We start from the raw sequence: 25933 nt of genomic DNA on the forward strand, positions 1-25933 counted from the left end.
GGGTCGGAGTCGCCTCAGGAATGAGAGGGCATATCCATGGGAGACCACTTTCCTTACCCAGGCATCTCACGTGGTTTGATGCCAAACCTTGGCAAATTTAAGAAGTCGGCCTCCCACCCTGGAGAGGCCCGTCCCGTCAGGCTGTAGACTTGTCTTCAGACTTGGCAAGTGGTCGTCTAGAAGCCCAGGCTTGTTTGGCCCGGAGCTTGGAGGCCTTGGCTGATGCCTGTTGCCATGGAAAGGACCGAAACGATGACGTCCAAGGCTAATGTATTATATGCAAAGGGCAGGAACGCCGTCTTGGAAGCTGCCAAAGTAGTCACAATTTTATCTAGATCTGGACCAAATAGGATATCTCCAGAATAAGACAGAGACTCCAAAGCCTGTTTTAAGTCTGAATCTGCTTTCCAGGAACGTAGCCAAACAATGCGACAGGCCACTACCGAAGTGGCAAATATCCTGGAGGCCAGGAGAGCCGTATCCATAGCTGCTTCACCCAAGTAGGAGGCTGCATCCCTAATGTGAGATATGTAGGATAGTTGTTCCCTTGAAGCATCAGGGGGAAGTGTCTCTTCTAGGGCCTCTGCCCAACTGTCAATGGCTTTTGCCACCCAGGCCGTAGCCCTAGCAGGACGAGTGATAGCTCCTGTAAGAGTATATGGATTTGTGACAAACTTCTATACGTCTATCTATAGTCGCCTTCAAGGAGGTTGCGGTATGGATGGGTAAGGTGGCATTATTAACCAGACGTGTTACATGAGAATCCACTGTTGGGGGAACTTCCCATTTAGTACAATCAGTAGCTGGAAGAGGGTAAAAGGAACTTAAACATTTTGGAATTTGAAACCTTTTACTGGGCATATTCCAAGCGTCACTCATGTGATCAGATAGCTGGTCCCTGGGAATTCTGGTAAAACTATATTTTGTCGTTCAAAAAGTGCATTCTTTTTCTTAGGAGCGGGTTCATCCTCTTCAATTTGTAAAATAGATTTTACAGCTCTCACAAGAGAAGTTATATTTAGTTTAGAGGGTGGCTCCTCTTCTCCTGAGATGGAGTCAGAGTGAGAGAGGTCTGCGTCTTCTGCCTCCCCAGATGATATATCAGAATCAGATAACTGAGTGGACTGGGAAGATAACAGAGCAGATTTAGTAGGTAAAGGCTTTTTCTTTTGCAGCATTTGTTGAATAACTGTAGAGGTATTAGCCAACCTCTGTACTGAGGTAGACAGTAAGTTTACCCAAGGGGGTGGCAAGGATTTGCAAGGAGTACCTGCTGTAGCATCCCACAGGACGGACTACCACGGGGACTGCTAAGTGATCCGCAATCTTTGCCAGCACCTGAGAAAAGGCAGCCCAGGGTGGGTCATGAGGAGGAGACACTGGGGCTGAGGGGCCTGGGGCTGTGTAACAATTAGTACAAAGACCATACAAAATGGGGTCCTCTGGGGCTAAGCCCGCTGAGCAGGACTTACAGGACTACAGAGTAGGAGCAGCAGCATCAGGTTGCTTGTTATTCTTTCCTCTGCCAGACATAGCCACAAGAATAACAGAATACACAGTATGGTACAGTGCAGTGAACACCCTGCAGTATGTGTAATATGGCAGAATGTAGTGTGCAACCGCGCTATTTAGTATGTGATAGCTGTCACAAATATATAGGAGATGTGAGGTACAATAATCCCTATACCTTAGTATGTCAGGGTATAGTAGAAAAGAGGGACAGGTATAAACTGACAGTATAGAAAATAGAGATTAGCGCTAGCACAAGTCACATAAAAACGCAGAAAAAAACATTACATGTCTGCAATAGGCCCTAAAACCAACTACACAGACCGCAGTGGGGGTATATGGGGGGGGGGGGGGGGGACTGGAGCATCCTGGGATTGAAAAGCTTTGCTGTTGGTGTCCAGTCCTCCAGGTCCCACCTACACCCCTTTGTCTCCCTGTGGAGCCCTATGGACCCTAAAACTTATATATTTGTCTAATTCCTTATATGAAGTAAATGCTTCATAGAGTATTAACGATTCCTGTGTTTATTTTGGGGTGCATTACCCTCATCTTATTGTGCAGCCAAGGTAAATGATTCATCATGCAATTCTCATGTCCCATGACACTTGTATGACAGACACTTGTATGACAGACACTTGTATGATATTTGAAACATATATCCCAGTTTTTCCATTTGTTAAAACATTTGTAATTTTATATTTTGCACACGAAACATTTCATCACTAAATTAACACTAACAATTTGGCAGAAATGGGTGACATGAGGAACCAGAAGCCGCAGTCATGTTGATCGATGTGGTAGGAACAGCAGTCTCTAACCCCACTACAGCAGATGGATATTAGAAATCAAGAAGTGGCTTTAAAAGGAGTAATAATTACACTAATGATGTTTTCCCATCATCAATATGACACAAACATCTGCCTTGAAGAGTAATAAACCTGTATATACCCATTAGTGCCCCCACACAGTTCTTTTCAGTGTGAGCATTCACTATAGGCTATATGAAAGTGCAGGTAGTGATAGGGGTTGTATATAGAACAAGAGATGGGAGCGGAGGCAGCGTTAGGGTTCTATATAGAACAAGACACGGGAGCAGAGGTATAGCGTTAGGGTTCTATATAGAACAAGAGATGGGAGCGGAGGTAGCGTTAGGGTTCTATATAGAACAAGAGATGGGAGCGGAGGCAGCGTTAGGGTTCTATATAGAACAAGAGATGGGAGCGGAGGCAGCGTCAGGGTTCTATATAGAACAAGAGATGGGAGCGGAGGCAGCGTCAGGGTCCTATATAGAACAAGACATGGGAGCGGAGGTAGCGTCAGGGTTCTATATAGAACAAGACATGGGAGCGGAGGTAGCGTCAGGGTTCTATATAGAACAAGACATGGGAGCGGAGGTAGCGTTAGGGTTCTATATAGAACAAGACATGGGAGCGGAGGTAGCGTTAGGGTTCTATATAGAACAAGACATGAGAGCGGAGGTAGCGTTAGGGTTCTATATAGAACAAGACATGGGAGCGGAGGTAGCGTTAGGGTTCTGTTTAGAACAAGACATGGGAGCGGAGGGAGCGTTAGGGTTCTATATAGAACAAGACATGGGAGCGGAGGGAGCGTTAGGGTTCTATATAGAACAAGACATGGGAGCGGAGGGAGCGTTAGGGTTCTATATAGAACAAGACATGGGAGCGGAGGGAGCGTTAGGGTTCTATATAGAACAAGAGATGGGAGCGGAGGTAGCGTTAGGGTTCTATATAGAACAAGAGATGGGAGCGGAGGTAGCGTTAGGGTTCTATATAGAACATGCAGTGGGAGTGGAGGTAGTATTAGGGTTCTATATAGGAAATGCAGTGGGAGTGGAGGAATTGTACAGGCTTCTTTATAACACATGCAGTGGGAGTGGAGGTAGTGTTAGGGTTCTATATAGAACATGCAGTGGGAGTGGAGGTATTGTACAGGCTTCTTTATAACACATGCAGTGGGAGTGGAGGTAGTGTTAGGGTTCTATATAGAACATGCAGTGGGAATGGAGGTAGTTTTAGGGTTCTATATAGAACATGGAGTGGAGGTAGTGTTAGGGTTCTATATAGAACATGCAGTGGGAGTGGAGGTAGTGTTAAGGTTCTATATAGAACATGCAGTGGGAGTGGAGGTAGTGTTAAGGTTCTATATAGAACATGCAGTGGGAGTGGAGGTAGTGTTAGGGTTCTATATAGAACATGCAGTGGAGGTAGTGTTAGGGTTCTATATAGAACATGCAGTGGGAGTGGAGGTAGTATTAGGGTTCTATATAGGACATGCAGTGGGAGTGGAGGTAGTGTTAGGGTTCTATATAGGACATGCAGTGGGAGTGGAGGTAGTGTTAGGGTTCTATATAGAACATGCAGTGGGAATGGAGGTAGTTTTAGGGTTCTATATAGAACATGGAGTGGAGGTAGTGTTAGGGTTCTATATAGAACATGCAGTGGGAGTGGAGGTAGTGTTAAGGTTCTATATAGAACATGCAGTGGGAGTGGAGGTAGTGTTAAGGTTCTATATAGAACATGCAGTGGGAGTGGAGGTAGTGTTAGGGTTCTATATAGAACATGCAGTGGAGGTAGTGTTAGGGTTCTATATAGAACATGCAGTGGGAGTGGAGGTAGTATTAGGGTTCTATATAGGACATGCAGTGGGAGTGGAGGTAGTGTTAGGGTTCTATATAGGACATGCAGTGGGAGTGGAGGTAGTGTTAGGGTTCTATATAGAACATGCAGTGGGAGTGGAGGTAGTGTTAGGGTTCTATATAGGACATGCAGTGGGAGTGGAGGTAGTGTTAGGGTTCTATATAGGACATGCAGTGGGAGTGGAGGTAGTGTTAGGGTTCTATATAGGACATGCAGTGGGAGTGGAGGTAGTATTAGGGTTCTATATAGGACATGCAGTGGGAGTGGAGGTAGTGTTAGGGTTCTATATAGGACATGCAGTGGGAGTGGAGGTAGTATTAGGGTTCTATATAGGACATGCAGTGGGAGTGGAGGTAGTGTTATGGTGCATACACACGGTCAGATTTTTCTTCAGATCTGAACGATAACAATTTAAAAAATCGTTCAATCGTTCATATCTTAAGGAAAATCTGACATATCTGACATGTTTGAATGATGAACGTTCCCGATGGTCAGATAACGGTATCTGACATCTGATGTGTTTGCAGTCAGATTTGGACGATTTCAGTTATTTTAATGCAGTCAAAAATCGTTCGTAGTTCAAATCGTTTGCAAAATCGTTCATCTGACCATGTGTATGCTCCATAAGGGTTCTTTATAAAACATGCAGTGGGAGTGGAGGTAGTGTACAGTGTTCTTTAGGGTTCTTGTCAATATGTGAGTTGCAGTCGGTTGGCTTGACAAATGTTATCCTGACTTTCTGTGCATCTGCTACCAATGTGCTATCCTGTGTTTCAGTGGGACTGCCACCAGTGCGCTATACTGACTACTTTTGCTTCTGCTACCAGTGTGCTATCCTGACTTCCTGTGTCTCTGCAAACAGTGTGCTATCCTGTGTTTCAGTGGATATACTACCAGTGTGCTTTCCTGGGTTCCTGAATTGCTGATACCTCAATTCCTGACGCTATGCTACTATTTGTGCTATCCTGAGATCATGGCACACCATTACCCATGTTAAATTGTGAGTTCCTGACAACTGTCAATTCATGTCTGGTTTCAAGTGAAATAAAGATTCAAATGATCTCGTACTCCACATGTGAGATAACTCGTTCCATCACTGACACTCTGCATTAGGTTTTCCTAGCACTCCCATTTCAGGGACTGCGACCATTGGAGTTACAAACTGTACAACCACAGAGAATGCCAACAGGCTGCCACTGAGAATGTGCGATTACAGATTGGCATATATATAACTTGCAGCTCTTTCACCGTTACAGATCATAAAAATAATACTTTATTAATACACCATGTAAAACACATGAAAACACTCAGGCTGTGGATGGCTGATAAAACATAAATGGGGAACAATCACATTTGGCAGAGAATATTTCTCAGGGGGAGATGTATCAAGATTTGGAGAGAGATAAAGTGTAGTAGTTGACCATCGCAACCAATCAGATTCTGTAATTTATCTAGTGCAGTCTATGAAATGTCAGTGAGAAACAGATTTTTGCTTTTGGCAACTTCTCCCCTTTCTCTCTCCAAGACTTGATACATCTCACCATCAGTCCTAAGACTCAGCACCAAGTTCCACTAACCCTACTGATATGAGCTATTCAGCTGTTGTCATTCCGCCCCAGGAATACAGTTCTAGCACAATAAGTAATGTAACAGGACCCTGCTGTACACACAGAAGACACCGGTGTCTTAGAGAACATTATCTCTGTGTTTTAGGGTAATTGGCCACGTGTGCCTCCAGCAAACAATGTTATATACAATACAGGGAAATTCTACATGGAGTAATGAATTATTACAGGGGAGTTGTCCTCATAAAGCCACACATTTTATAATAGCAAATAAGTATTTGCCTAGAACAATGGTTCCCATTCATAACCACAGGACATGTTTTATGGATGTCCTAATACGCAATACCTGGTGCACCTCATTTCATACACTCACCTGTAATTCTAAGTGGACACTCACACACTATGTCCTGCGCAGGAGGCCGTCTGACATGTTTGGGAACCACTTGATGTGCAGATGTCACAGGACACCAACTCTGGGAGATACCGCTCTGCACAATCACAGTGACAGGGGGGGGGGGGCCTCTCTTTTACTAGGGGATCGGGGGGGAGCTCCCCTCACTTACTGGGGGATCGGGGGGGAGCTCCCCTCACTTACTAGGGGACAGGGGGGGAGCTCCCCTCACTTACTAGGGGACAGGGGGGGAGCTCCCCTCACTAGGGGACAGGGGGGGAGCTCCCCTCACTTACTAGGGGACAGGGGGGGAGCTCCCCTCACTTACTAGGGGACAGGAGGGGGGGAGCTCCCCTCACTTACTAGGGGACAGGAGGGGGGGAGCTCCCCTCACTTACTAGGGGACAGGAGGGGGGGAGCTCTCCTCACTTACTGGGAGACAGGGGGGGGGGAGCTCTCCTCACTTACTGGGAGACAGGGGGGGGGGAGCTCTCCTCACTTACTAGGGGACAGGGGAGGGGGAGCTCTCCTCACTTACTAGGGGACAGGGGAGGGGGAGCTCTCCTCACTTACTAGGGGACAGGGGGGGGGGCTCTCCTCACTTACTGGGAGACAGGGGGGGGAGCTCTCCTCACTTACTAGGGGACAGGGGGGGAGCTCTCCTCACTTACTAGGGGACAGGGGGGGAGCTCTCCTCACTTACTAGGGGACAGGGGGGGAGCTCTCCTCACTTACTAGGGGACAGGGGGGGAGCTCTCCTCACTTACTAGGGGACAGGGGGGGAGCTCTCCTCACTTACTAGGGGACAGGGGGGGAGCTCTCCTCACTTACTGGGAGACAGGGGGGGGAGCTCTCCTCACTTACTAGGGGACAGGGGGGGAGCTCTCCTCACTTACTAGGGGACAGGGGGGGAGCTCTCCTCACTTACTAGGGGACAGGGGGGGAGCTCCCCTCACTTACTGGGAGACAGGGGGGGGAGCTCTCCTCACTTACTAGGGGACAGGGGGGGAGCTCTCCTCACTTACTAGGGGACGGGGGGGAGCTCTCCTCACTTACTAGGGGACAGGGGGGGAGCTCCCCTCACTTACTAGGGGACGGGGGGGAGCTCTCCTCACTTACTAGGGGACAGGGGGGGAGCTCTCCTCACTTACTAGGGGACAGGGGGGAGCTCCCCTCACTTACTAGGAGAGTAGCAATGATTTGCAGGCATGAGGATGAAGACTAATTGTGCAATATAGGAAGAGAAGAGATCAGGAAGGCAAATAATAAAGAAAGTAATAACTAAGTGACACATTACAGGCCGGGTCTCCTATAAGCACAATGTAAAGGTTCTTACTCCCAGTGTAGTAGTATCTTGTACCCTTAGTGCAGAACTGATGCATTAATACTCTCTCTCACTTTATACGGTGACTTTTACACGTAGAATGGAGCTTACTCTGAGACGATAACTAGGCAAAGACCATTTATAAATCTTTACTCAGTGCTTTGTAAATAACCTGCTGCCTAAACACAGTAGAACATATTCGTCAGAATGTAACTTATTGATCTGTCATTGCCTCATTCCTCAGTGATGTCACTATGACCTCAGTGATGTCACTATGAACTGGGGAGTTGAATATTGCCTCAGCGCATAAAGTGTCAGGAAACAATTTCAGTTTTTACAAATGTTGCTGTGAGGTCAGAGACGTTATTTCCGGTGCGTCCTGACCCCGACGCCCTCTTGGAAATCTTCCCGATTATACGGATCTGGGTACAGCGCAGGCCGTTTCCTTGCAGCCTATTTTCAAACCACACATCTCTCAGTTCAGTTTGCTGTAGAAGGCGCCGCCCTATCGGAAGAGCCGGTATGATCGGGGGAGTCGTCCGTCCTTACTGGAGAGCGCAGCCTGTATGTGATCGTATTCCGGCAGCTCGGAGAGATCTCCCAGTGCGGCCACTGACGGCTTAGTGCGCAGCATCTTCGTAGCCACTCTCTTTATGTCACCGGCCTTCACATTAGCTGTAAGAATCAGACATTGCGGTTACTATTAGCACTTCATAGTACGTAGTCGCAGATCTGATATTATCTACCCAAATAAGGGCAAATGTCCCTTATCACACGTTTAAGCTCCTGTAGAGCCTGGCAATGCACGTACAGATAATATTGTCAGCAATTCCTAAATGGTCTGTATACCCGGGATACAGCCAACAGAACAATCCCAGCGTTATGCATTGTGGAACTCTGACCCTATAATACGTCTGATGAATAGAAGTGGTGCTAAATACTACCACAAACACCAGCGCTATATGAAGGGACAGGATCTGTAAGAATATATGTGACTGGTCAGTGTAGCTCCTTTACATAAGGCCACGTGGTGATTGCAGGAGACCCCTCCCCTGTTCTAGTACTTACTGATGAGAGAGCACAGTTCATGGGGAAGCTTCCTGGTCCCAGTAGCTAGCACTTGTCTCCCAACATCCTCAAAGATCACAGGTCGAGCTTCCAGGTTCATCATAAGCATGGATTTCAGCTGAGTCTTTGCCCGTTCTAGTTCCACCTGGTTACAGAACAATCCAACATCTGGTTTAGAAAGAGCACAACTGGGGATATTGGTCACTAAGATAGTCTATTACTGCCCCTCAGCCATCAGACGATAAAGAATCGGTCATTAGCGCTAATTCCCAGCACTGCATTTATCTGAGTGCGCAGGGTCATTGGCCACACGCAATAAATGTGTCTCCGTTGGCTCTGTAAGCCTATCCGATGGTAGAATGTAACATGGCAATAGCCGGCGAGACGGACTCGGAAACCAGGGGCGAGAGCGCCGGCGAGATGGACTCGGAAACCAGGGGCGAGACGGACTCGGAAACCAGGGGCGAGACGGACTCGGAAACCAGGGGCGAGACGGACTCGGAAACCAGGGGCGAGAGCGCCGGCCAGACGGACTCGGAAACCAGGGGCGAGAGCGGCGGGAGAGGGACAATTACAGCTGGCTGTTTAAAGTCACCTCATTGGTAATAACCTGTCATAACTAACATTTACAGGATCAATACTGCACAGGAAACAGTCATCTGTGGAGGAAACGGCAGCATTTCATATTCATTTATTTGAAATATAAATTGTGGTTTAAGCAACATGAAGAGTAGAAACCGACCTCCCCAACTGATCCGGCCATTAACGTGAATTCCCGCGTGATAATTTCAACCATTTCTCTCACCTAAAAAAAAAAAATAAAAACAGGGACAATGCTCAGACTTCTTACACATATAATATACAAATGCAGAAGGAGGCCGCCAGACAGAGGGAGGCCCCCAGGCAGAGGGAGGCCCCCAGGCAGAGGGAGGCCCCCAGGCAGAGGGAGGCCCCCAGGCAGAGGGAGGCCCCCAGGCAGAGGGAGGCCCCCAGGCAGAGGGAGGCCCCCAGGCAGAGGGAGGCCCCCAGGCAGAGGGAGGTCCCCAGGCAGAGGGAGGTCCCCAGGCAGAGGGAGGTCCCCAGGCAGAGGGAGGTCCCCAGGCAGAGGGAGGTCCCCAGACACCTCCTTGCTGCATTTGTGATCCCAGCACTGTGACCGACGTACCAGGCTGAAATCAATATGGGAACCATTGCTTGCTCCTCCGATCAGGCTGCGGGAAGCCTGGCCACGAAAGAGGCCAAGACTTCATCTGCTGACGCAGACCCTGGCCTAGCACCTCCCGGAAAACGGGGGGCAACACACCTCGGTTTCCATAAACGGTGACCAGGCACGCCCACAAAATGCAGCTGCGGCTTGGAGGGCAATGAGAGACTTGGCAGGACCTGTTCTGCACATGTGCAACCCATAAACAATGGAGATGTGCGTCATTCCATAGTATATTAGGATATAATAATGACTGTTAGCTATTAGCAGCATGGCTCCCATGTATCACTAGTATATTAGGATATAATAATGACTTGCTATTAGCAGCACGGCTCCCATGTATCACTAGTATATTAGGATATAATAATGACTTGCTATTAGCAGCACGGCTCCCATGTATCACTAGTATATTAGGATATAATAATGACATGCTATTAGCAGCACGGCTCCCATGTATCACTAGTATATTAGGATATAATAATGACTTGCTATTAGCAGCACAGCTCCCATGTATCACTAGTATATTAGGATATAATAATGACTTGCTATTAGCAGCATGGCTCCCATGTATCACTAGTATATTAGGATATAATAATGACTTGCTATTAGCAGCACGGCTCCCATGTATCACTAGTATATTAGGATATAATAATGACTTGCTATTAGCAGCACGGCTCCCATGTATCACTAGTATATTAGGATATAATAATGACTGTTAGCTATTAGCAGCACAGCTCCCATGTATCACTAGTATATTAGGATATAATAATGACTTGCTATTAGCAGCACGGCTCCCATGTATCACTAGTATATTAGGATATAATAATGACTTGCTATTAGCAGCACGGCTCCCATGTATCACTAGTATATTAGGATATAATAATGACTCTTAGCTATTAGCAGCACGGCTCCCATGTATCACTAGTATATTAGGATATAATAATGACTTGCAATTAGCAGCACGGCTCCCATGTATCACTAGTATATTAGGATATAATAATGACTTGCTATTAGCAGCACGGCTCCCATGTATCACTAGTATATTAGGATATAATAATGACTTGCTATTAGCAGCACGGCTCCCATGTATCACTAGTATATTAGGATATAATAATGACTGTTAGCTATTAGCAGCACGGCTCCCATGTATCACTAGTATATTAGGATATAATAATGACTTGCTATTAGCAGCACGGCTCCCATGTATCACTAGTATATTAGGATACAATAATGACTTGCTATTAGCAGCACGGCTCCCATGTATCACTAGTATATTAGGATATAATAATGACTGTTAGCTATTAGCAGCACGGCTCCCATGTATCACTAGTATATTAGGATATAATAATGACTTGCTATTAGCAGCACGGCTCCCATGTATCACTAGTATATTAGGATATAATAATGACTTGCTATTAGCAGCACGGCTCCCATGTATCACTAGTATATTAGGATATAATAATGACTTGATATTAGCAGCATGGCTCCCATGTATCACTAGTATATTAGGATATAATAATGACTTGCTATTAGCAGCACGGCTCCCATGTATCACTAGTATATTAGGATATAATAATGACTGTTTGCTATTAGCAGCATGGCTCCCATGTATCACTAGTATATTAGGATATAATAATGACTGTTAGCTATTAGCAGCACAGCTCCCATGTATCACTAGTATATTAGGATATAATAATGACTTGCTATTAGCAGCACGGCTCCCATGTATCACTAGTATATTAGGATATATTAATGACTGTTTGCTATTAGCAGCACGGCTCCCATGTATCACTAGTATATTAGGATATAATAATGACTTGTTATTAGCAGCACGGCTCCCTTCTATCACTAGTATATTAGGATATAATAATGACTGTTAGCTATTAGCAGCACGGCTCCCATGTATCACTAGTATATTAGGAAATAATAATGACTTGCTATTAGCAGCACGGCTCCCATGTATCACTAGAATATTAGGATATAATAATGACTTACTATTAGCAGCACAGCTCCCATGTATCACTAGTATATTAGGATATAATAATGACTTGCTATTAGCACACAGCTCCCATGTATCACTAGAATATTAGGATATAATAATGACTTGCTATTAGCAGCACGGCTCCCATGTATCACTAGTATATTAGGATATAATAATGACTGTTAGCTATTAGCAGCACAGCTCCCATGTATCACTAGTATATTAGGATATATTAATGACTTGCTATTAGCAGCACGGCTCCCATGTATCACTAGTATATTAGGATATAATAATGACTTGCTATTAGCAGCACGGCTCCCATGTATCACTAGTATATTAGGATATAATAATGACTTGCTATTAGCAGCACGGCTCCCATGTATCACTAGAATATTAGGATATAATAATGACTTGCTATTAGAAGCACGGCTCCCATGTATCACTAGTATATTAGGATATAATAATGACTGTTTGCTATTAGCAGCACGGCTCCCATGTATCACTAGTATATTAGGATATAATAATGACTTGTTATTAGCAGCACGGCTCCCATGTATCACTAGTATATTAGGATATAATAATGACTTGCTATTAGCAGCACGGCTCCCATGTATCACTAGAATATTAGGATATAATAATGACTTGCTATTAGCAGCACGGCTCCCATGTATCACTAGTATATTAGGATATAATAATGACTTGCTATTAGCAGCACGGCTCCCATGTATCACTAGAATATTAGGATATAATAATGACTTGCTATTAGCAGCACGGCTCCCATGTATCACTAGTATATTAGGATATAATAATGACTGTTTGCTATTAGCAGCACGGCTCCCATGTATCACTAGTATATTAGGATATAATAATGACTTGTTATTAGCAGCACAGCTCCCATGTATCACTAGAATATTAGGATATAATAATGACTGTTAGCTATTAGCAGCACGGCTCCCATGTATCACTAGTATATTAGGATATAATAATGACTTGCTATTAGCAGCACGGCTCCCATGTATCACTAGAATATTAGGATATAATAATGACTCTTAGCTATTAGCAGCACGGCTCCCGTGTAACACTAGTATATTAGGATATAATAATGACTTGCTATTAGCAGCATGGATTCCATGTATCACTAGTATATTAGGATATAATAATGACTTGCTATTAGCAGCACGGCTCCCATGTATCACTAGTATATTAGGATACAATAATGACTGTTTGCCATTAGCAGCACGGCTCCCATGTATCACTAGTATATTAGGATATAATAATGTCTTGCTATTAGCAGCACGGCTCCCATGTATCACTAGTATATTAGGGTATAATAATGACTTGCTATTAGAAACACGGCTCCCATGTATCACTAGTATATTAGGATATAATAATGACTGTTAGCTATTAGCAGCACGGCTCCCATGTATCACTAGTATATTAGGATATAATAATGACTGTTAGCTATTAGCAGCACGGCTCCCATGTATCACTAGTATATAATAATGACTTGCTATTAGCAGCACGGCTCCCATGTATCACTAGTATATTAGGATATAATAATGACTTGCTATTAGCAGCACAGCTCCCATGTATCACTAGTATATTAGGATATAATAATGACTGTTAGCTATTAGCAGCACGGCTCCCATGTATCACTAGTATATTAGGGTATAATAATGACTTGCTATTAGCATCACGGCTCCCATGTATCACTAGTATATTAGGATATAATAATGACTTGCTATTAGCAGCACGGCTCCCATGTATCACTAGTATATTAGGATATAATAATGACTTGCTATTAGCAGCACGGCTCCCATGTATCACTAGTATATTAGGATATAATAATGACTTGCTATTAGCAGCACGGCTCCCATGTATCACTAGTATATTAGGATATAATAATGACTTGCTATTAGCAGCACAGCTCCCATGTATCACTAGTATATTAGGATATAATAATGACTTGCTATTAGCAGCACGGCTCCCATGTATCACTAGTATATTAGGATATAATAATGACTTGCTATTAGCAGCACGGCTCCCATGTATCACTAGTATATTAGGATATAATAATGACTTGCTATTAGCAGCACGGCTCCCATGTATCACTAGTATATTAGGATATATTAATGACTTGCTATTAGCAGCACGGCTCCCATGTATCACTAGTATATTAGGATATAATAATGACTTGCTATTAGCAGCACGGCTCCCATGTATCACTAGTATATTAGGATATAATAATGACTTGCTATTAGCAGCACGGCTCCAATGTATCACTAGTATATTAGGATATAATAATGACTTGCTATTAGCAGCACAGCTCCCATGTATCACAAGTATATTAGGATATAATAATGACTTGCTATTAGCAGCACGGCTCCCATGTATCACTAGTATATTAGGATATAATAATGACTCTTAGCTATTAGCAGCACGGCTCCCATGTATCACTAGTATATTAGGATATAATAATGACTTGCTATTAGCAGCACGGCTCCCATGTATCACTAGTATATTAGGATATAATAATGACTTGCTATTAGCAGCACAGCTCCCATGTATCATTAGTATATTAGGATATATTAATGACTTGCTATTAGCAGCATGGATTCCATGTATCACTAGTATATTAGGATAAATTAATGACTTGCTATTAGCAGCACGGCTCCCATGTATCACTAGTATATTAGGATATAATAATGACTTGCTATTAGCAGCACAGCTCCCATGTATCACTAGTATATTAGGATATAATAATGACTGTTTGCTATTAGCAGCACGGCTCCCATGTATCACTAGTATATTAGGATATAATAATGACTTGCAATTAGCAGCACAGCTCCCATGTATCACTAGTATATTAGGATATAATAATGACTTGCTATTAGCAGCACGGCTCCCATGTATCACTAGTATATTAGGATATAATAATGACTTGCTATTAGCATCACGGCTCCCATGTATCACTAGTATATTAGGATATAATAATGACTTGCTATTAGCAGCACAGCTCCCATGTATCACTAGTATATTAGGATATAATAATGACTTGCTATTAGCAGCACGGCTCCCATGTATCACTAGTATATTAGGATATAATAATGACTTGCTATTAGCAGCACAGCTTCCATGTATCACTAGTATATTAGGATATAATAATGACTTGTTATTAGCAGCACGGCTCCCATGTATCACTAGTATATTAGGATATAATAATGACTTGCTATTAGCAGCACGGCTCCCATGTATCACTAGTATATTAGGATATAATAATGACTGTTAGCTATTAGCAGCACGGCTCCCATGTATCACTAGTATATTAGGATATAATAATGACTTGCTATTAGCAGCATGGCTCCCATGTATCACTAGTATATTAGGATATAATAATGACTGTTTGCTATTAGCAGCACGGCTCCCATGTATCACTAGTATATTAGGATATAATAATGACTTGCTATTAGCAGCACGGCTCCCATGTATCACTAGTATATTAGGATATAATAATGACTGTTTGCCATTAGCAGCACGGCTCCCATGTATCACTAGTATATTAGGATATAATAATGTCTTGCTATTAGCAGCACGGCTCCCATGTATCACTAGTATATTAGGGTATAATAATGACTTGCTATTAGAATCACGGCTCCCATGTATCACTAGTATATTAGGATATAATAATGACTTGCTATTAGCAGCACGGCACCCATGTATCACTAGAATATTAGGATATAATAATGACTTGCTATTAGCAGCATGGATTCCATGTATCACTAGTATATTAGGATATAATAATGACTGATTGCTATTAGCAGCACGGCTCCCATGTATCACTAGTATATTAGGATATATTAATGACTTGCTATTAGCAGCATGGATTCCATGTATCACTAGTATATTAGGATATAATAATGACTGATTGCTATTAGCAGCACGGCTCCCATGTATCACTAGTATATTAGGATATAATAATGACTTGCTATTAGCAGCACGGCTCCCATGTATCACTAGTATATTAGGATATAATAATGACATGCTATTAGCAGCACGGCTCCCATGTATCACTAGTATATTAGGATATAATAATGACTTGCTATAAGCAGCACGGCTCCCATGTATCACTAGTATATTAGGATATATTAATGACTTGCTATTAGCAGCACGGCTCCCATGTATCACTAGTATATTAGGATATAATAATGACTTGCTATAAGCAGCACGGCTCCCGTGTATCACTAGTATATTAGGATATATTAATGACTTGCTATTAGCAGCACGGCTCCCATGTATCACTAGTATATTAGGATATATTAATGACTTGCTATTAGCAGCACGGCTCCCGTGTATCACTAGTATATTAGGATATAATAATGACTTGCTATTAGCAGCACGGCTCCCATGTATCACTAGTATATTAGGATATAATAATGACTTGCTATTAGCAGCACGGCTCCCATGCATCACTAGTATATTAGGATATAATAATGACTGTTAGCTATTAGCAGCACGGCTCCCATGTATCACTAGTATATTAGGATATATTAATGACTTGCTATTAGCAGCACGGCTCCCATGTATCACTAGTATATTAGGATATAATAATGACTGTTTGCTATTAGCAGCACGGCTCCCATGTATCACTAGTATATTAGGATATAATAATGACTGTTGGATATTAGCAGCACGGCTCCCATGTATCACTAGTATATTAGGATATAATAATGACTTGCTATTAGCAGCACGGCTCCCATGTATCACTAGTATATTAGGATATAATAATGACTGTTTGCTATTAGCAGCACGGCTCCCATGTATCACTAGTATATTAGGATATATTAATGAGTGTTAGCTATTAGCAGCACGGCTCTCATGTATCACTAGTATATTAGGATATAATAATGATTTGCTATTAGCAGCACAGCTCCCATGTATCACTAGTATATTAGGATATAATAATGATTTGCTATTAGCAGCACGGCTCCCATGTATCACTAGTATATTAGGATATAATAATGACTTGTTATTAGCAGCACAGCTCCCATGTATCACTAGTATATTAGGATATAATAATGACTGTTTGATATTAGCAGCACGGCTCCCATGTATCACTAGTATATTAGGATATAATAATGACTTGCTATTAGCAGCACGGCTCCCATGTATCACTAGTATATTAGGATATAATAATGACTTGCTATTAGCAGCACGGCTCCCATGTATCACTAGTATATTAGGATATAATAATGACTTGCTATTAGCAGCACGGCTTCCATGTATCACTAGTATATTAGGATATAATAATGACTTGCTATTAGCAGCACGGCTCCCATGTATCATTAGTATATTAGGATATATTAATGACTTGCTATTAGCAGCATGGATTCCATGTATCACTAGTATATTAGGATATAATAATGACTTGCTATTAGCAGCACGGCTCCCATGTATCACTAGTATATTAGGATATAATAATGACTTGCTATTAGCAGCACAGCTCCCATGTATCACTAGTATATTAGGATATATTAATGACTGTTAGCTATTAGCAGCACGGCTTCCATGTATCACTAGTATATTAGGATATAATAATGACTTGCTATTAGCAGCACGGCTCCCATGTATCACTAGTATATTAGGATATAATAATGACTGTTTGCTATTAGCAGCATGGCTCCCATGTATCACTAGTATATTAGGATATAATAATGACTGTTTGCTATTAGCAGCATGGCTCCCATGAATCACTAGAATATTAGGATATAATAATGACTTGCTATTAGCAGCACGGCTCCCATGTATCACTAGTATATTAGGATATAATAATGACTTGTTATTAGCAGCACGGCTCCCATGTATCACTAGTATATTAGGATATAATAATGACTTGCTATTAGCAGCACGGCTCCCATGTATCACTAGTATATTAGGATATAATAATGACTTGCTATTAGCAGCACGGCTCCCATGTATCACTAGTATATTAGGATATAATAATGACTTGCTATTAGCAGCACAGCTCCCATGTATCACTAGTATATTAGGATATAATAATGACTGTTTACTATTAGCAGCACGGCTCCCATGTATCACTAGTATATTAGGATATAATAATGACTGTTTACTATTAGCAGCATGGCTCCCATGTATCACTAGTATATTAGGATATAATAATGACTGTTTGCTATTAGCAGCATGGCTCCCATGTATCACTAGTATATTAGGATATAATAATGACTGATTGCCATTAGCAGCACGGCTCCCATGTATCACTAGTATATTAGGATATAATAATGTCTTGCTATTAGCAGCACGGCTCCCATGTATCACTAGTATATTAGGGTATAATAATGACTTGCTATTAGCATCACGGCTCCCATGTATCACTAGTATATTAGGATATAATAATGACTTGCTATTAGCAGCACGGCTCCCATGTATCACTAGTATATTAGGATATAATAATGACTTGCTATTAGCAGCACGGCTCCCATGTATCACTAGAATATTAGGATATAATAATGACTTGCTATTAGCAGCATGGATTCCATGTATCACTAGTATATTAGGATATAATAATGACTGATTGCTATTAGCAGCACGGCTCCCATGTATCACTAGTATATTAGGATATATTAATGACTTGCTATTAGCAGCATGGATTCCATGTATCACTAGTATATTAGGATATAATAATGACTGATTGCTATTAGCAGCACGGCTCCCATGTATCACTAGTATATTAGGATATAATAATGACTGTTTGCTATTAGCAGCACGGCTCCCATGTATCACTAGTATATTAGGATATAATAATGACTGTTTGCTAATAGCAACACAGCTCCCATGTATCACTAGTATATTAGGATATAATAATGACTTGCTATTAGCAGCACAGCTCCCATGTATCACTAGTATATTAGGATATAATAATGACTTGCTATTAGCAGCACGGCTCCCATGTATCACTAGTATATTAGGATATAATAATGACTTGCTATAAGCAGCACGGCTCCCATGTATCACTAGTATATTAGGATATATTAATGACTGTTAGCTATTAGCAGCACGGCTCCCATGTATCACTAGTATATTAGGATATAATAATGACTTGCTATTAGCAGCACGGCTCCCATGTATCACTAGTATATTAGGATATAATAATGACTTGCTATTAGCAGCACAGCTCCCATGTATCACTAGTATATTAGGATATAATAATGACTGTTTGCTATTAGCAGCACGGCTCCCATGTATCACTAGTATATTAGGGTATAATAATGACTTGCTATTAGCATCACGGCTCCCATGTATCACTAGTATATTAGGGTATAATAATGACTTGCTATTAGCATCACGGCTCCCATGTATCACTAGTATATTAGGATATAATAATGACTTGCTATTAGCAGCACGGCTCCCATGTATCACTAGTATATTAGGGTATAATAATGACTTGCTATTAGCAGCACGGCTCCCATGTATCACTAGTATATTAGGATATAATAATGACTGTTTGCTATTAGCAGCACGGCTCCCATGTATCACTAGTATATTAGGATATAATAATGACTTGCTATTAGCAGCATGGCTCCCATGTATCACTAATATATTAGGATATAATAATGACTGTTTGCTAATAGCAACACAGCTCCCATGTATCACTAGTATATTAGGATATAATAATGACTTGCTATTAGCAGCACGGCTCCCATGTATCACTAGTATATTAGGATATATTAATGACTTGCTATTAGCAGCACGGCTCCCATGTATCACTAGTATATTAGGATATAATAATGACTTGCTATTAGCAGCACGGCTCCCATGTATCACTAGTATATTAGGATATAATAATGACTTGCTATTAGCAGCACGGCTCCCATGTATCACTAGTATATTAGGATATAATAATGACTGTTTGCTATTAGCAGCACGGCTCCCATGTATCACTAGTATATTAGGATATAATAATGACTTGCTATAAGCAGCACGGCTCCAATGTATCACTAGTATATTAGGATATAATAATGACTTGCTATTAGCAGCACAGCTCCCATGTATCACAAGTATATTAGGATATAATAATGACTTGCTATTAGCAGCACGGCTCCCATGTATCACTAGTATATTAGGATATAATAATGACTCTTAGCTATTAGCAGCACGGCTCCCATGTATCACTAGTATATTAGGATATAATAATGACTTGCTATTAGCAGCACGGCTCCCATGTATCACTAGTATATTAGGATATAATAATGACTTGCTATTAGCAGCACAGCTCCCATGTATCACTAGTATATTAGGATATATTAATGACTTGCTATTAGCAGCATGGATTCCATGTATCACTAGTATATTAGGATAAATTAATGACTTGCTATTAGCAGCACGGCTCCCATGTATCACTAGTATATTAGGATATAATAATGACTTGCTATTAGCAGCACAGCTCCCATGTATCACTAGTATATTAGGATATAATAATGACTTGCAATTAGCAGCACAGCTCCCATGTATCACTAGTATATTAGGATATAATAATGACTTGCTATTAGCAGCACGGCTCCCATGTATCACTAGTATATTAGGATATAATAATGACTTGCTATTAGCATCACGGCTCCCATGTATCACTAGCATATTAGGATATAATAATGACTTGCTATTAGCAGCACAGCTCCCATGTATCACTAGTATATTAGGATATAATAATGACTTGCTATTAGCAGCACGGCTCCCATGTATCACTAGTATATTAGGATATAATAATGACTGTTAGCTATTAGCAGCACGGCTCCCATGTATCACTAGTATATTAGGATATAATAATGACTTGCTATTAGCAGCACGGCTCCCATGTATCACTAGTATATTAGGATATAATAATGACTGTTAGCTATTAGCAGCACGGCTCCCATGTATCACTAGTATATTAGGATATAATAATGACTTGCTATTAGCAGCACGGCTCCCATGTATCACTAGTATATTAGGATATAATAATGACTTGCTATTAGCAGCACGGCTCCCATGTATCACTAGTATATTAGGATATAATAATGACTGTTTGCCATTAGCAGCACGGCTCCCATGTATCACTAGTATATTAGGATATAATAATGTCTTGCTATTAGCAGCACGGCTCCCATGTATCACTAGTATATTAGGGTATAATAATGACTTGCTATTAGAATCACGGCTCCCATGTATCACTAGTATATTAGGATATAATAATGACTTGCTATTAGCAGCACGGCTCCCATGTATCACTAGAATATTAGGATATAATAATGACTTGCTATTAGCAGCATGGATTCCATGTATCACTAGTATATTAGGATATAATAATGACTGATTGCTATTAGCAGCACGGCTCCCATGTATCACTAGTATATTAGGATATATTAATGACTTGCTATTAGCAGCATGGATTCCATGTATCACTAGTATATTAGGATATAATAATGACTGATTGCTATTAGCAGCACGGCTCCCATGTATCACTAGTATATTAGGATATAATAATGACTGTTTGCTATTAGCAGCACGGCTCCCATGTATCACTAGTATATTAGGATATAATAATGACTTGCTATTAGCAGCACGGCTCCCATGTATCACTAGTATATTAGGATATAATAATGACATGCTATTAGCAGCACGGCTCCCATGTATCACTAGTATATTAGGATATAATAATGACATGCTATTAGCAGCACGGCTCCCATGTATCACTAGTATATTAGGATATAATAATGACTGTTTGCTATTAGCAGCACGGCTCCCATGTATCACTAGTATATTAGGATATAATAATGACTTGCTATAAGCAGCACGGCTCCCATGTATCACTAGTATATTAGGATATATTAATGACTTGCTATTAGCAGCACGGCTCCCATGTATCACTAGTATATTAGGATATAATAATGACTGTTTGCTATTAGCAGCACGGCTCCCATGTATCACTAGTATATTAGGATAAAATAATGACTGTTGGATATTAGCAGCACGGCTCCCATGTATCACTAGTATATTAGGATATATTAATGACTTGCTATTAGCAGCACGGCCCCCATGTATCACTAGTATATTAGGATATAATAATGACTGTTAGCTATTAGCAGCACGGCTACCATGTATCACTAGTATATTAGAATATAATAATGACTTGCTATTAGCAGCATGGCTCCCATGTATCACTAGTATATTAGGATATAATAATGACTGTTTGCTATTAGCAGCACGGCTCCCATGTATCACTAGTATATTAGGATATATTAATGACTTGCTATTAGCAGCACGGCTCCCATGTATCACTAGTATATTAGGATATAATAATGACTTGCTATTAGCAGCACGGCTCCCATGCATCACTAGTATATTAGGATATAATAATGACTTGCTATTAGCAGCACGGCTCCCATGTATCACTAGTATATTAGGATATAATAATGACTTGCTATTAGCAGCACGGCTCCCATGTATCACTAGTATATTAGGATATATTAATGACTTGCTATTAGCAGCACGGCTCCCATGTATCACTAGTATATTAGGATATAATAATGACTGTTTGCTATTAGCAGCACGGCTCCCATGTATCACTAGTATATTAGGATATAATAATGACTGTTGGATATTAGCAGCACGGCTCCCATGTATCACTAGTATATTAGGATATATTAATGACTTGCTATTAGCAGCACGGCTCCCATGTATCACTAGTATATTAGGATATAATAATGACTGTTTGCTATTAGCAGCACGGCTCCCATGTATCACTAGTATATTAGGATATATTAATGAGTGTTAGCTATTAGCAGCACGGCTCTCATGTATCACTAGTATATTAGGATATAATAATGATTTGCTATTAGCAGCACAGCTCCCATGTATCACTAGTATATTAGGATATAATAATGACTTGCTATTAGCAGCACAGCTCCCATGCATCACTAGTATATTAGGATATAATAATGACTTGCTATTAGCAGCACGGCTTCCATGTATCACTAGTATATTAGGATATAATAATGACTTGCTATTAGCAGCACGGCTCCCATGTATCACTAGTATATTAGGATATAATAATGACTTGCTATTAGCAGCACGGCTTCCATGTATCACTAGTATATTAGGATATAATAATGACTTGCTATTAGCAGCACGGCTCCCATGTATCACTAGTATATTAGGATATATTAATGACTTGCTATTAGCAGCACGGCTCCCATATATCACTAGTATATTAGGATATAATAATGACTTGCTATTAGCAGCACAGCTCCCATGTATCACTAGTATATTAGGATATATTAATGACTGTTAGCTATTAGCAGCACGGCTTCCATGTATCACTAGTATATTAGGATATAATAATGACTTGCTATTAGCAGCACGGCTCCCATGTATCACTAGTATATTAGGATATAATAATGACTGTTAGCTATTAGCAGCACGGCTCCCATGTATCACTAGTATATTAGGATATAATAATGACTTGCTATTAGCAGCACGGCTCCCATGTATCACTAGTATATTAGGATATAATAATGACTTGCTATTAGCAGCACGGCTCCCATGTATCACTAGTATATTAGGATATAATAATGACTTGCTATTAGCAGCACAGCTCCCATGTATCACTAGTATATTAGGATATAATAATGACTGTTTACTATTAGCAGCACGGCTCCCATGTATCACTAGTATATTAGGATATAATAATGACTGTTTGCTATTAGCAGCACGGCTCCCATGTATCACTAGTATATTAGGATATAATAATGACTTGCTATTAGCAGCACGGCTCCCATGTATCACTAGTATATTAGGATATAATAATGACTGTTAGCTATTAGCAGCATGGCTCCCATGTATCACTAATATATTAGGATATAATAATGACTGTTTGCTAATAGCAACACAGCTCCCATGTATCACTAGTATATTAGGATATAATAATGACTTGCTATTAGCAGCACGGCTCCCATGTATCACTAGTATATTAGGATATAATAATGACTTGCTATTAGCAGCACGGCTCCCATGTATCACTAGTATATTAGGATATATTAATGACTTGCTATTAGCAGCACGGCTCCCATGTATCACTAGTATATTAGGATATAATAATGACTTGCTATTAGCAGCACGGCTCCCATGTATCACTAGTATATTAGCATATAATAATGACTTGCTATTAGCAGCACGGCTCCAATGTATCACTAGTATATTAGGATATAATAATGACTTGCTATTAGCAGCACAGCTCCCATGTATCACAAGTATATTAGGATATAATAATGACTTGCTATTAGCAGCACGGCTCCCATGTATCACTAGTATATTAGGATATAATAATGACTCTTAGCTATTAGCAGCACGGCTCCCATGTATCACTAGTATATTAGGATATAATAATGACTTGCTATTAGCAGCACGGCTCCCATGTATCACTAGTATATTAGGATATAATAATGACTTGCTATTAGCAGCACAGCTCCCATGTATCACTAGTATATTAGGATATAATAATGACTTGCTATTAGCAGCACAGCTCCCATGTATCACTAGTATATTAGGATATATTAATGACTTGCTATTAGCAGCATGGATTCCATGTATCACTAGTATATTAGGATAAATTAATGACTTGCTATTAGCAGCACGGCTCCCATGTATCACTAGTATATTAGGATATAATAATGACTTGCAATTAGCAGCACAGCTCCCATGTATCACTAGTATATTAGGATATAATAATGACTTGCTATTAGCAGCACGGCTCCCATGTATCACTAGTATATTAGGATATACTAATGACTTGCTATTAGCATCACGGCTCCCATGTATCACTAGTATATTAGGATATAATAATGACTTGCTATTAGCAGCACAGCTCCCATGTATCACTAGTATATTAGGATATAATAATGACTTGTTATTAGCAGCACGGCTCCCATGTATCACTAGTATATTAGGATATAATAATGACTTGCTATTAGCAGCACAGCTCCCATGTATCACTAGTATATTAGGATATAATAATGACTTGCTATTAGCAGCACAGCTCCCATGTATCACTAGTATATTAGGATATAATAATGACTTGTTATTAGCAGCACGGCTCCCATGTATCACTAGTATATTAGGATATAATAATGACTTGCTATTAGCAGCACAGCTCCCATGTATCACAAGTATATTAGGATATAATAATGACTGATTGCTATTAGCAGCACGGCTCCCATGTATCACTAGTATATTAGGATATAATAATGACTGTTTGCTATTAGCAGCACGGATCCCATGTATCACTAGTATATTAGGATATAATAATGACTGTTTGCTATTAGCAGCACGGCTCCCATGTATCACTAGTATATTAGGATATAATAATGACTTGCTATTAGCAGCACGGCTCCCATGTATCACTAGTATATTAGGGTATAATAATGACTTGTTATTAGCAGCACGGCTCCCATGTATCACTAGTATATTAGGATATAATAATGACTTGCTATTAGCAGCACGGCTCCCATGTATCACTAGTATATTAGGATATAATAATGACATGCTATTAGCAGCACGGCTCCCATGTATCACTAGTATATTAGGATATAATAATGACTTGCTATAAGCAGCACGGCTCCCATGTATCACTAGTATATTAGGATATAATAATGACTTGCTATTAGCAGCACGGCTCCCATGTATCACTAGTATATTAGGATATATTAATGACTTGCTATTAGCAGCACGGCTCCCATGTATCACTAGTATATTAGGATATAATAATGACTGTTTGCTATTAGCAGCACGGCTCCCATGTATCACTAGTATATTAGGATAAAATAATGACTGTTGGATATTAGCAGCACGGCTCCCATGTATCACTAGTATATTAGGATATAATAATGACTTGCTATTAGCAGCATGGCTCCCATGTATCACTAGTATATTAGGATATAATAATGACTGTTTGCTATTAGCAGCACGGCTCCCATGTATCACTAGTATATTAGGATATAATAATGACTTGCTATTAGCAGCACGGCTCCCATGTATCACTAGTATATTAGGATATATTAATGACTTGCTATTAGCAGCACGGCTCCCATGTATCACTAGTATATTAGGATATAATAATGACTTGCTATTAGCAGCACGGCTCCCATGCATCACTAGTATATTAGGATATAATAATGACTGTTAGCTAT

At 40.7% G+C, this 25933-nt stretch overlaps 1 protein-coding gene across 1 annotated transcript in view; it reads right to left on the reverse strand.

Moving 5' to 3' along the window:
- Window positions 1–4528: 4528 nt before the first annotated feature.
- The window catches only part of PMPCA (peptidase, mitochondrial processing subunit alpha), a gene marked incomplete at its 5' end in the record, with an annotated part of 86768 nt that continues 65363 nt past the window's right edge, over window positions 4529–25933 (reverse strand). The window contains 3 exons of the mRNA XM_088456261.1: window positions 4529–8121; window positions 8515–8659; window positions 9257–9319. Coding sequence (XP_088312387.1) covers window positions 7952–8121; window positions 8515–8659; window positions 9257–9319 — 378 coding nt within the window. The remainder of the gene's footprint in view (window positions 8122–8514; window positions 8660–9256; window positions 9320–25933) is intronic.

This window comes from Taudactylus pleione, unplaced genomic scaffold, assembly GCF_031769625.1.
Source record: "Taudactylus pleione unplaced genomic scaffold, aTauple2 ptg000694l, whole genome shotgun sequence".
NCBI lineage: Eukaryota > Metazoa > Chordata > Amphibia > Anura > Myobatrachidae > Taudactylus > Taudactylus pleione.